This window comes from Tauraco erythrolophus, chromosome 10, assembly GCF_009769465.1.
Source record: "Tauraco erythrolophus isolate bTauEry1 chromosome 10, bTauEry1.pri, whole genome shotgun sequence".
NCBI lineage: Eukaryota > Metazoa > Chordata > Aves > Musophagiformes > Musophagidae > Tauraco > Tauraco erythrolophus.
The window spans coordinates 5,210,380-5,224,177 of record NC_141474.1 but is presented as its reverse complement, the minus strand read 5'-3'; the positions used below and the strand labels follow the sequence as shown (position 1 = coordinate 5,224,177).

Genomic DNA, 13,798 nt, shown 5'->3' with positions numbered 1-13,798 from the left:
CAGTTCACCACTTCAAAAAAATTTTTTTTTTAAAAAATAACCCAGTATTTATTCTGCAGTTGGTAACGGAAGGCAGCTTTCACTAAGTCGCACATATCAGTGGTCTGCACTGCATCCATTTTACAAGAGCTATCACTGAACTAGAAGTTTTCTCATACTTTGAAAAAGCAATTGGTAGTATATTCATGTCCAATCTGAGAGGCACATACCCACTATTATAATGAAAACCTTACTAACAGTTTTGCATTCTCATCAGTGTTGGAATCCTGAAGAGCTTGGCCACACTGTACCACTCCGGTAGTCCTCACAACACCACTGAAATCCAGATGAAGCTTTTATACTTCTCTGTTATGGTAGGACTAAAATCAGGAAGAATAAGGAAATGGCCAATAAAATAAAAACAAGTGTAAGGGTCAAAGGTGCTCTTCTTGCAAGGTACCGGAGTTTTTTGGCAAGTTTACTTATTTCTACAACCTTCAGCAAGAGCTATCAGAAAGAGACCGCATTCAAAGCAAGCAAGCCCTACAGGCAAAGTAGATCAACTTGCCTGAGGAACCAAACGTTAATAAGGAAGTACAGCTGCGTAGAGAAACATTGAAAAATAAAAGGAAATTAATTACAACCTTGCCAAAGGGCTGAACACTGATTACCAGCAATTTTGCTCAATTGTTCAGAATTCTACCTATAAGACATTTCAGATCCATTTACAGTAAACGAAACCCAATTTGAAGAACTACACACTTTAAAAGGGAAAAGGCTAAGAGTAAAGACATTTTCTTTTGAGGAATTGAGAAAACAGCAAAGTTATACCAGGTAGCATAAACCAAAACTGCAACCCCAGGTTCGTAACTGTAATGTGAAATTCTTAATTAAACGATTCCCATTTGTGAGTGGAACTCTACCCAGCATGAGGCATAATATAAAAACAGTAAAAACACTGAATTTTATTAAAGATTTTCACCTAACCAAGATTTACTAAGTAGGTAGCATTTAGAATACCCACGAAAGTAAAAGGTTTCCACACAGGAGAGATGATTGAGTAGAACAAAAAGATTATGAAAGGCGATACAAGACAAGGCACCTTTGTATATTTTGCTGTCCAGGTGAGTGACAGCAACTCCACAGAGATCATCTGCTGCTCAACAGCATCCGCCACTGGCTGAATCACTGAGTGATTCAACGGAACCTGTAGCTATTCTGGCCTGAATGCATAACTCCAGTTGAATTCACGCTCCTAGCCCCAAACTCCCCAAGTACTTAGATTTCCTTTAAGTAGGGAAATTGTAAGATAAAACTGAAAAGACAGACAGCCCCAGAAACACCTTCCCACAGAAAGCAGGTGATTCATTGCCCAGCTGTTCCTGAGAACGGAACAAGGAAGAGGCCCAAAGTACATGACTTGAACCTCGGTCAGGAATAAATCCCACTAAATATCCAAGAAGATTTCAATGTGTGAGTACAATTTCATAATCCAGATGCTTTAAATTTTCAATGGGCTCATTAAAATCCATTTAGCCATTAATAATTAACTGAAATAGTTATTAACAATTAAAAAATAGAACAAACTTCATGGGAATATTTTGTGATACTTAGTACCACATATCAATAATCTCCCCAGGACAACTCATCGTGAATCTCATCACTTGAATTATAAATGCAGTAAGAGCAATAGCTTGTTAGCAATCTTTCTAGTAACATACTTGAATAACTTAAATAGAGGGACCATTTGTCACCTTAACATCTACAAATAGGGTAAGAAAAATAAAAATTAAATCACCCAATGTTTTGGTTAAATATTTTTTACTTATTTTTTCTTGGTTCTGCAGGATATCCAACTCATTATTCTGTACCATTGCATCCAAAAGAAGAAAACACTCCCTAGATGTAAGAATTAACAGTTAAAAATTAAAACACCTCCAGAAAAAGACACGTACAGATCAAGTATATTCTTGGAACTAAAATACGAGTGTCAGAATTAAGGTGCATCATGCAGGTTTAAGAACATTTAGTCTATGTCATATGTAGGAGTGTGAAAAGTGCCTAGACAGCATAGCCCAAAACGATCACTTAACATTAAGCAGAACTCAGACAATGAAGAACTATAGTGCAGGATCCATTTTTGAAAGCCATGGATGATGGAAGTCAGGCAAAAATACACAGAAACAGAGAAGCAGAGGAAAAGTTGCCAAGAAGATTCACACACGAAGTAACAAAAATTACTGCAGTCGCTTACCGCATATTCTTCTGGTGTAACCTTTAGAACATCAAACACCACTGCATCAAAGCTCTTCTTCAGTTCAGCTGAACCTTTGTCACTCAAGGATTCAGAGCTGCTACTCTTCTGCAGAAACAAAGAAATCTGATGATACTTTTGGTTCTCGCCTTTTTTTTTTTTTTTTTTTTTTTTTTTTTTTTTTTTTTTACACTCCCAAAAGCACAATTTCTGTTCAAACATCACTGTTCACAGAATTTTTCTATTGGGCAAATTATCAATCGAAAGTCACTCACAGAACATATTTTCCCCTGACAAAGATCTCTAAAATCAGAGACTCTGAAACTGACTTCAATGGATTTCAAAGGTGCTCCTCAAAACACAAGTTACATTTCAATGTAGAATTAAGTTTCAATTTTGTTGACAGGAAAGTTAAAAATAAAAATAATACAGTCGCACTGAATTTTAACCAGAAAAAAATATCACAATGTGAGGAAAAAGACATCAAAGAATAGTACCAATCTCCTCCTGTTTCTCTTAGAAGCATTAAAACTTACAAAAATCACATGGTGAGCTACATGTGTGTTCCTGTTGAAGACAGTTAGTATGAACAATTTTAGTTTGGTGTTTTTTTTAAACACTAGTAATTCACATTGGCAAAAAATACCAGTTCCTAGAATATTATTCTATGAATCTTTATCCACAAAGATTTAGCTTCCCTGCAAAATACAAATATGTTTCAAAAAACTAACTTTGTATGAAATTAACACTTCCTATTGCTTTCACGTTTCATCTGAAAACAATACATCTATGTTAGAAGCAATCACTTCCTTTAGTATACAGATGCAAACCTAGATTCTGGCCAGTCGTTGCAAGAAAGAAGGGTTTTTTGATATGTAGGTTGAGATGTCATATCCAGATGCACACTCCACACCTGACCCTGAGGCATGCTTATTTCAGAAATATGCACACAACATGCAACCACTTTGCTGCCCCACACTCTCCTCTGAATACCTGAAAGGCTATGCATGCTGCTTAGTTTCTTCTTCCAAAACCTGGCATAAAGCCAACTCTTGACCAAAAAGTAAGAGATAAGGTGAGACATGTGGACAATATCATCATGAAGGACCACAGTTACTACAATCAATAGAATCATAGAATGGTTTGGGTTGGGAGGGACCTCAAAGATCATTTAGTTCCAACTCCCTGCCATGGGCAGGGACACCTTCCACTACACCAGGTTGCCCAAAGCCCCATCCAACCTGGCCTTGAACACTTCCAGGGATGGGGCAGCCACAGCTTCTCTGGGCAACCTGGTCCAGTGCCTCACCACCCTCAACATAAACAATTTCTTCCTTAGATCTAATCTAAATCTCCCCTCTTTCAGTTTAAAGCCGTTGCCCTTTGTCCTATCACCATATATCCTTGTAAAAAGTCTCTCTCCAGCTTTCCTGTAGGCCCCTCCAGGTACTGGAAGGCTGCTAGAAGGTCAAATTTAACACTGCTTCTTCAGCAAACAGTATGCTTGCCAGAAGTACAGTATGACACCCGCATCCTTCAGCAATAGCCCAGCCTTAATGGAAGCACTAACAGAGCTCCCGTGACAGTTTTACCAACACTTTGTTTGGAGAGATTCGAGAGAAAGAAAACTAGTACTGGTGCACAGAGCTCATTCTCACCACTGCTGGGAGCTCCAGCTCAGCTGCGGCAAAACATACTGAGCACAAACCAAGACCTGCCCAGTCTTCTGCAGGAGACTGATGTATCCTTAAGCACCCTATCCTAACCACTATCCCGGGGGAAACCTCCTAGAAAGCTGAAAAAAAAAAATCAGACTTCGGCTCACATAATGAAAGTGCTTTCTGACAGTCCATGTAATTTTACTGGTAACATTGCAAGTTTTCAAGACCATGGATATGGGTCACATACAACACGCACCTGAATGAGCACTTCACCAGATCACTTCTGGTGGAAGTCAAGTTTCAGCACCGTTACACTGTTCTCTCTGTAACACCTGCATCACATCGGCTGATGCCAAGGCAGGAGGGAAGAGAGCACACTGTCACTGATGCTGGTCATTAGTTCTACCGTGCTACTGTCTTCTCCTGAAAACCTACCAAGGCAGTATTTTAGGGCTACACTATATATTTTGACTTTGGATTCCCATTCACAGAAACAAGAATATTTGAACTCCTTGAGAATTCAGGCAGCTGAAATACTCTTGTCCATTTTTAAGCACTTTTGTTATAAGGATATATAAAGAAAAATACCTACTCATTCAATAATCATGTCCAGTTTTAGTTAGGTTCTTCCAACAGTGCAATCTCTCTGAAAAACCTGACTTTGAAAACACCACCAAAAACTCCAAACCAGACAGGCATTTTTGGTAACCAACACACTTACAGAAACATTTCAGCTACAAGTCCTCCTGGTTAGTCAGGATAGGAAAAAAACACCACTTGCTGAAAGCAGATCCATGTAACTTTTGCCAAATATATTTTACTCAAATTTATCAGACATCATGTAAACATTCAAGACTATCTTGTTGAGTAAAAAGACAGCTTTGCTCCAAGAAAATTTTTCAGTTGCATGCCAACAAACAGTCAATCAATGATTCATAATACAATAAAGGAAGTACAAGAACCTGTACAAAACCAAACAATGGTCTTGGAAACTGATGCCAGTTTCCTTGTTTAAACCTTGACAATTACTTGTGAAATTGTGCTGGACAAGATTTGATTCCTTTCAACAACACAACACTCCAATTTTCCTTTCACCTCATTTGTGGTACTTTCCATTTCCATAAGCATGTGCAAATGCACAGCAGACATGCAGCTCTGCTATCAAAACATGTGTAAATATATAAATAAACCAAACGCCTTTGGTAAAGGTCCAAAGTGTCATTCAAGGGAGCAACTGCTTTCAGGACTTTGTGGGTTTCATTATTTCTGCTTTTGTAGTTTTCTTGAGTACCTTATCTTTTAAGCAAAAGAAATGAAGAATGAAAGGGCAAAAAAAAAAAAAGAAACTCAAATCCGCTATAGTAAAAACGTATTTCACTGTGACAAAAGCAATAAAAATAATATGCATCAGCAATAAAGTAACTGTTTCTCCTGAGCAGAAAGCTTAGGTTAGTATCATCCATCTGTACAAGCCAAAGCATACGTTCAGTCACCCTAAAGACAACAGACAAACAGTGCATCCGGAAAGATCGCTCCATATACACTGAAGGCAGATTTTCCGTTCCCTTCATCCCAGCACTACAAGGCATTAACTAAAAAAAAAAACCAACAAAAAAACACCAACAAAACTTGGACAGCAAGCAATTTGCAGGTTTTTTTGGGAAAAACAAACAAACAACAACAAAAAAAAAACCCCACACATAACTAGGTCTTGCAAATCCTCCAACATTGCTAAGAATTTAGGAATCAGTCACAACTCTCAACAGCTCCTCACATGATCCTAGCAAAAAATTCTGGTACTAACTTCACTCCATCCCTTCTTCTTAACAAGTCTGTTCTGGTTTTGTTGGGACAGAATCATGGAATCAATTTTCTGTTCAGACAAGCTACATTTCCAAAGTAAACTGCATTTTTAAAAAGACTGCAGCACCTGATGCAGTGAGAACAGAGTTAATGGGACACTTTGGTTTAGTCTGTAGCCAGCAGTGGCATGCAGGTAGCAGTAGTGCTCAAGGACTTTTCAACTAGTTTTTTGCTAACAGCCCCAGACATCCAAGAACCTGAGGGGAGCGTGGCCAGGGAGACTGACACCTGAATTGGCAAATGGGTATGCCATACCGTATAACATCATGTTCACTGTAAACTGGAAAATTTGTTGGGGACAGGCTCTCTTTGCCCCTCGTCTCTCTCACTCTCACTCTCCTCCTCCTCAATAGCCACTGTCCCTGGAGGGTCTTGCTCATCTCTCTGCTCCTGAGACCTCCTCTCTCTCTTCCAGGACTGCAGCTTTGGTACTTTCCTGCTCTGAGATCGCTGGCCTGGAATGGGCTGGACATTGGCCAAGGGGTGGTGAGCAGCTGCACCATACATCACTTGTCTGTATATATTATCATCATTATTTTTATTTTTTCTTTCAATTATTAAATAGATTTTATCTCAACCCACGGGTCTTCCCTTTTCCCAACTCCCCTCCTTGAGCAGGGAGGGGTCATTGGGTAACAGAACAGCTGGCTATTGTTTAGCCACAGAGACAGACTAAACACAGACCATGACAAATGGAAAACTGTATTCACTTCGAAACAAGAGGCATCAGCCCAGGAGGCCAATCTCCTTTGCTTGGCGGATACACACACTCTTAATTCATGAGCTGTTTACTACTAGAGGGCAGAACCTTCAGTGGGCAGAAGAGTCACAGCAATGCTTGAATACAGTCCACGAGACAAAGAGAACAACCTTACTGCAGTGCTGCAGTGTCAGACCGCCCCAGACACACACATACACCAGTACCTGTCAAAGAAGAGAACATTTCCCACAGGCCTTGCCAGCCCAGCTTACTGCACTAAGAGCATCTATTATCCTTAAAACTTGAAAAGAAAAGCTTCCTTGTCTAGACGTGATGGAAGAGAACATAAAAAGGCAGCTTTGGCTATGGCAGGGCTGTAAATGCTACCTCATACTTTATTTTGGAATACAAAGGTCAGAACTTTAAGTTATTCACATCTAAACTGGAACACACGAAATCAACGTACAAAACAAGAATCTGCTGCACCAGATCTGTTAAAAGCAAACTTACTTTTTGGTATATTTATAAAAAAAAAGAGTACTTATTGTCTTAAGTATGCAATAACTGAGTTTAGTAATCCTTACCTCTGAAGCAGTAGCTGCAATATTAACACTGCTTGACTGTCCGTTCATTAGGTCCATACTGACCACACCATTAATCTTCAGCCCTACATTTACAGCAGCAGGATCATCTCCAAGGCAACTGAATAACCATTCCTACAAAGAGCAAAAAGTAATCAGCAGCCATTTTATTCACGTGTTTTAAATGAGATTCAGTATTTAAAAACCCTAACAAAAATAAAAGTACTTCTAAAGTGGCTACACCACTTTGAGGTCCAAACTGTAGATTCAAACACATATTCTAAAATCACTTATTTAAAAACATCATAAGCCAAACAACCGCAGGTTCCACTGCAATCCACTCCTTGCTGGCAATATAGACTTGCATACTCTTTTCCATCCTGTTATCTATATACCAGGCATCAATACTTAAATGTTTGCATTAACCCTAACTGAAAGTCAGGCCTGCAACATCAGTTCATGTATGATTCTCTTCCTTTCATTACCAACTTCAGAAAGTATATTCCAGCTATCAAAGGTATCTAATACAGTTAACAAGAAGCTATCCAATACTTTATCTTCTACGCCTATTCATCAGTTTCCAAGTGAAAATTACAACATTAAAAGCAATTTAAGAGTATAAGTGGAATTTACACTTCTCCACAAATTACTCAAATTATTGTTTAGTAAAAAAAGACACACACAAAAAAACCACAAAAAAACACATACAAAGGAAAACTCCACACATCAACTTTTAATGTATCCTTGCAAGGATACCATTACTTTTAGATTTCCTTTCTACAGAGAAAAGGCTGCAAAGAAACAGAAGCTTTTGGCATCCACTACAAAACCAGTAAGATTACTTATTAAGTACGTGTTACAGAAAGAATAAAAATTGATTTGTGCTTAAATTTCATGAGATGTTAGTGCCCTCTAGTGTGAAAACGATTATAAATGCATTTTCATAGGCGTATGCTTAGGATAAGTATGACTGTTCCCGAATTTGCTACTATTTATGAAACTAACCTTAGATTTGTAGTTTAACTCAGAACTATTACACAGTCTGCAAATAACTGGAGAAGGTAAGTAACAAGTAACTGAACAATACTACATGATAAAGTGGTATTACTGCATCTCATACTTAGGATCTGTACATAATAAAATAAACTAATTAATCCAAAAAGCTCCATTTCCAAGGGACCTAAACCAGGTATGTCAGACATACAAGCCTGGAAGGCAAGAAACTGCAATACTTAAATAATAAAATATTCTCAAAAAAAAGCAGTAACTTTAAAGTGTTATTGTAGGAATGCAATCCAGAAAGGAGGGCAACTCAAAGAGGGCCACATTGCAAGTTTCAGCCAAACACTATAGCTTCCAGGTATTTTGGGGTATTAATAGTCCCCATCTGACCTACGCTGAGCTGTGCTTCTGCAGTTCAGAACAGCCATTCACACGCCACCCTTCCTTGTTTTGTTTTTATAAAAAACCTGATGGGACTGTCTCATCCACAGCATAGAAGACACTACATTTCACTTCAACATTATACTCCCAACCCATACACTATAATTAAGGTTGCATTTCCTCCACTAAAAATACACTTAACTGCACTTAGATTTTAGCTGGTGTTATACTAACAGACCATACAAAGGGAAAAAAAATACCTCATCTTTGGCTCCTGAGTGTCACTGCTGTCCTGTCCTTCCCTATCTCAATTACCCTTCAGATTGTCTCATGTGGAATACTTCCAAATGCTCAGCTCCCCAGTGCTTCTTTCCTACAGCCTTTTCATTTATTGAATTGAAAAGCAAGAAAATAAAACTAACTGATGTGTCATATTTTTCATTTATGTAGTGACAGTAGAGGACAGAGGTATCACATCTCCTAAAATCCAGGTTCAAGCTTTCCACATGTTCAAAATGGTACTCTTGTCCCAATTTAGTCTTCTCTGCTGAAAAAACTACCCTTTAAAAATTTGTGGGTTTTTTAAACTACTGTAAATATAAGGCAAATTGACACTTTGCACAATTTCATCATACTATGTGGCCCGTAATTACATCGCACAAAACCAATCGTAAACTAAAGGTTACATATCTAACCCTTGTCTCACAAATACTTCAGTTGTTGTCACCTCCTGTTAGTATGGGGAAGGAGAAGTGGGAGAACTGTTTCTGACCGAGGAAACGCAAAAACTGAAGTTCAGGGTGTTTTTTATGCGCAGGTACTTGCATGGTGCTATTTAAGAGAAATTACACATATCATAGAAGCCAACGGAGTTGGCAGAGCAGCCTCAGACAAGTAAGAGCAAACTAATTCCTCTATCAGCAACACTGTTAAAGCCCAGTTTCCCAATGATTAGTCTCACATAACCCATACACACCCAGACAGGCCCTAGCAGCTTCCCCTCCCCTAGTCAAGTATGGTTGAAATCGGCCAACGTGCTGAGAAAATGACTCCTACGAGGCACGTAAAAGGTGGATTTTTTTTTTTTTAAAAAAAAGCAGAAAACCACTTAGAAAAACCCTGCATGTAAAGGAAACTGAGATGACAAAGCATAGCACCTGCCAGTCAGGCTGTATCATAACAAAGCTGTCCACACAGTGTTAACTCTGTACCCATTGCTGCATTACAACAGTATGTTTGAACATATTTATACTGTATCTCCATGAAGTGGGAAAAGGTAAGGGGCAGAATTAGTACTGAACTGCTATAATTTAGCACTTAACTTTAAAATTCCAGAATTTGCAACATTTAAAATGCACTTTTGAAAGCTGCATTAGACATGAGAACATCACCACTCCCATAACAACGAAAAGTCACAGTGACTATTTTGGCCAGTGTATTGTTTAAGATAAATATTGAAAATATCCTAACATTGGAAAAATTAAATCATTTGTTTGCTATACTACCCTTCTGCTCAACACCAAAATAAGTAGTAAACAGCAGTATCAGAAAGTGATCAACAGCAGAACTGTTCAGAGCAGCGCAGCTGGGTATGTGAAACGACTGTCACCACTCTACAACAGTGAGTCACACAGTTTTCACTGCACACGCTGTATATCCAATTACAAAAACTGAATTACATTCAGTAATTTGAACTTCCAGTCTGTTTCTCCTCCTCGATTTAATAAATGCCTTTGTGCTCAGAAACACATTATATGTGGAATTGAAAGTGTTTCAAGCATGCATTTATGCCAACCTGAAGCCTGGACACACTATGTGGTATCTTCCTACCTCTTCATGCCATGCATATTGTACAGCAAAAGCAAACTAAAAATACTGATAAAGAGATTCATTATACCCAAAGAATGAAAATGTCTAGGCTAAGCAGGGTCTGCTGTCCTCGATGAGTCTTGAGTTTTCCTGCAAATTCACCCAAGGCTGTATTTGATGATCATTCCATCACAGTGACTGACCTGTAAACCCCCAGAATGGAAGGCAGCTCGGTGAAGATGAGTAAGAGCAACGTGTCCACGAAGCTCAGAATAACACCGGGTGTGACTGACCACAGCTGTTGCAAAGAAGCTGACTTTATCTCAGCACAAAGGGGACCAGAGGGTGGCCTTTGTTTTAGATAAACAGCTGTGTCAGTTGAGCAGATCATCTGACTATTCCAGTTGAGTGAATCAACTAGTGGTGTAAATGTTTCTCCCTGAGTTCATTAAAAACGTAAATGTCTCCCTGAGTTAGCTAGACCAGCACTGAGGGAGCGAGCATGCAGCTCGGCCCAACACGTTGTACAAAAACTAAACAACTAACCAAAGAATTTCTAAGAGAGCGGCAGGCTTGAGCTGGCTTCAACCCATGTGTTCCTTTCTGGAGACTGGGGACACCCAGCATCATGATGGTGAGCACACAGTAATGGGGATTGCGTTAGTATTGTGTTTGAACTTTATAGCAGCTGCTATATTTCCCTAAATGTAACTTGCATTTGTACTATGACTCCAGTGTATTTTGTATCACTCTGCTAAAATGGAAATCCTGTGTAGCTTCAACTATCATCAGATAAGTAAATTTAATATACAATCATTTCTAGGTTGGAAAAGACCTTAGAGATCATCCAGTCCAACCGTCCCTAATCCCCCATTAAACCATGTCCCTAAGCAGTACATCCACCCTTTTCTTAAACACATCCAGGGATGGGGACTCAACCACCTCCCTGGGCAGCCTATTCCAGTGGCTGACAACCCTTTCAGAGAAAAAATTCTTTCTAACATGCAACCTGAACCTCCCCTGACTAAGCTTATACCCATTTCCTCTTCTCCTATCACTCATCACTAATGTAAAGAGCCCTTCTCCCACTTCCCCACCATCCCTTCTCAAGTACTTGTAGGCTGTAATCAGGTCTCCCCTCAGCCTCCTCTTCTTTAGGCTAAACAGCCCCAATTCTCTCAGCTGCTCCTCGTAAGTTTTATTTTCCAGCCCCTTCACCAGTTTAATATTAAACATTACAGCCTCCATGTGTAGAATATCTGAAAGAACCCAGTCAGAGAGTACTTGATTCACCTAAGCCTGAATCCCTTCCATCGAAAAACCCAGGGATACTCTTGTCTCAGCTTGGGTCAAACACTACCCCAAAAATATACTGTATAAACACCATTTTAAAAAACAACCCTAAAATTACATTAAAAACTTCCCGTCCAGAACAGTTCAAAAGCTTTGAGGAAACAGCCACAGTATAATTTCATGAATGGCTCAAGAGTCACGATGACCAAGATCTTCTTTGTTCATACTCATAATGTCAGTACAAAGCGTCATTTGTTTTGATCCCAGAACCCCACAAAGAAAACAGAAGTGCCTTGCATGGATTAATCATCAACCATGACTGCAAAGCCACCACCATAGACTTTGGGGATCAAAGCAATGTAGGAATCAAAAGACCAGTTCCAGACTCAACCAACCTGAGCTCCTGATCTTGCAGGAACTCTCATTGGTATTTTGACAAACAGTACAGAAAAAGCTATTTCTTTCTAAAAGTGAAGTGATACACTTCTTTCTGGAAGTGTATCAGGCTTCACGGAATCTTCACTCCTCCAGGCCCAGTACAGCTTAGTTACATCAACTACTCCACATCAGGACCTCAAGACACTTCAGTGAAGTACTGGAGCCACCAACTAAATTCTAATTCTGGATCTGTGCCCTTTGATTCTTAGTTAGAAGTGTATTTTTTCCAGCACTGCTTGGCACTTCCTAAATTAACATTGCTCTGAGCACTGAGCACAAGTTTGAAGGTTCAGTGAAGCAGAAATTCAAGTTCTTCAAGCCACTGTCACACTCACCTAATATGCACCAAGTTGGATCCTTTTGTCTTGAAGTACTTTGTGGAACCACTTCAGTACATTAAATGCCTCAATGACCTTTTGATCAGAACTTGTTAAATACAACATGGGTCCATTAATCTATAGTTCCTTATCATACAGGGCTACAAGAAAGAGCCTCCATTACAATTACTCATTTTGCACACTGTAATTCCTACCTTCCATGAAGAACACCCAGAAACGCCTATGGTTTTGGGTGTTGGGTTCCTGTGTGCTTCCCCTCAGTGGCTTGAGGTGAAATCTCTCTGCTAAAGATTCACAACAATATGGCCAAAATAAATCCAACAATACTAAAAATATGGCAATGTCAAGATGCTGCCACTTTAATGCATTCTCCAGGTACTTTTTCCTCAATCTTTAGAAGACATACAGTTATGTCAGATATATATTTTAGTCTGACATATACCTTTTAGACTGATTCTTGTTTTTTGGGGGTTTTAGATGAACAGAATATGGATTATACTTCCCATAAGATCACTATATGGATGTTGTGAGACTCACTTCGGTAACGTGTCACACCTCCTTGACTAAGTGGGGACACAGGAAGCGCTGCTGACCCAATGCCCAGCACGGATGCCCCGCACACCAAGTGCACGTCTCACTGGTCTGCAGCAAATCGGCAGGTAGAAGATCTAGACCTTCTGCTGCACAGTGGTGCTGCATGACCCCAGGTGCAGACAAGCTGCCACACACTCAAGTTAACTGTCTGGAAGTGGTTCAAGGTGCCTGAGGGGCACACAGGCACCACGGAAGGTTAAGCAAGGAAGACAGAGTGCCCTGGCAGGCAGGCACTACAGCCTCCACCACATACAAGTGCCATCTGCCATCAGGGCAAGGGCTGATCACACCTACAGTTCTCCCCTGCAGTCTGGAGCACACACACCTCAATATGCCCACAAGATCTGTATACATACAGACTATATTAGGAAAGGAACGTGCTACCCAATACTACAGAAAAATCACTCATTTGCCAGGCTGCACCTTGTCTGTTCTGCAACAGGAAAGATTTGAGAAGCAGCACAACACCGCACTGTGACAACAGTCACTAGAGATACTGCAGTGGGGAAAAAAAAAAAATCCAAGGTAGTCTGAGCAGATCACCAGGCTTTCAATGCTCCTGGCTTAGAGAAATGCATGGCCGCCTCCTCTTGATCCAGAAGCCACTGTTCTTTATTAATTACTTCCCATTAGAACCTCTCAAAGTCCACAGGGGCTATGAACACACAGGTAAAGCTAGAAATGTGTCTAAAGATGGGAAAAAAGCTTACTGTCCAAAATGAAAAAGCAGAGAACTGCTAAAAAAGCCCCAAAACCAACAAAAACCCCCACAAAACAAAACACGTTAAAAAAAATAAACCCAAAACACACACCCCACTCTAAAATAGAAAAATAACACACACAAAAGCTCCCCAAATTAAGCAGAAAGCCGGCAAGGAACAGGTGAGAGGACAAAGAATGTTCAT

At 39.7% G+C, this 13,798-nt stretch overlaps 1 protein-coding gene across 2 annotated transcripts in view; it reads right to left on the bottom strand.

The window, feature by feature from the left end:
* Nucleotides 1-13,798, bottom strand: part of RALGPS2 (Ral GEF with PH domain and SH3 binding motif 2) — a 118,107-nt gene that overhangs the window by 92,055 nt on the left and 12,254 nt on the right. Inside the window, exons 2-3 of one of the 2 annotated variants that reach the window (XM_009991230.2) lie at nucleotides 7,042-7,173; nucleotides 2,234-2,341 (exon numbers count right to left, since the gene is read on the bottom strand). In XM_009991230.2, the coding sequence (XP_009989532.1) occupies nucleotides 2,234-2,341; nucleotides 7,042-7,098 (165 nt within the window). In that variant the 5' untranslated portion in view covers nucleotides 7,099-7,173. Of the gene's footprint in view, nucleotides 1-2,233; nucleotides 2,342-7,041; nucleotides 7,174-13,798 lie in introns of those variants that run through there. The other variant, XM_009991237.2, reaches the window with a different exon arrangement.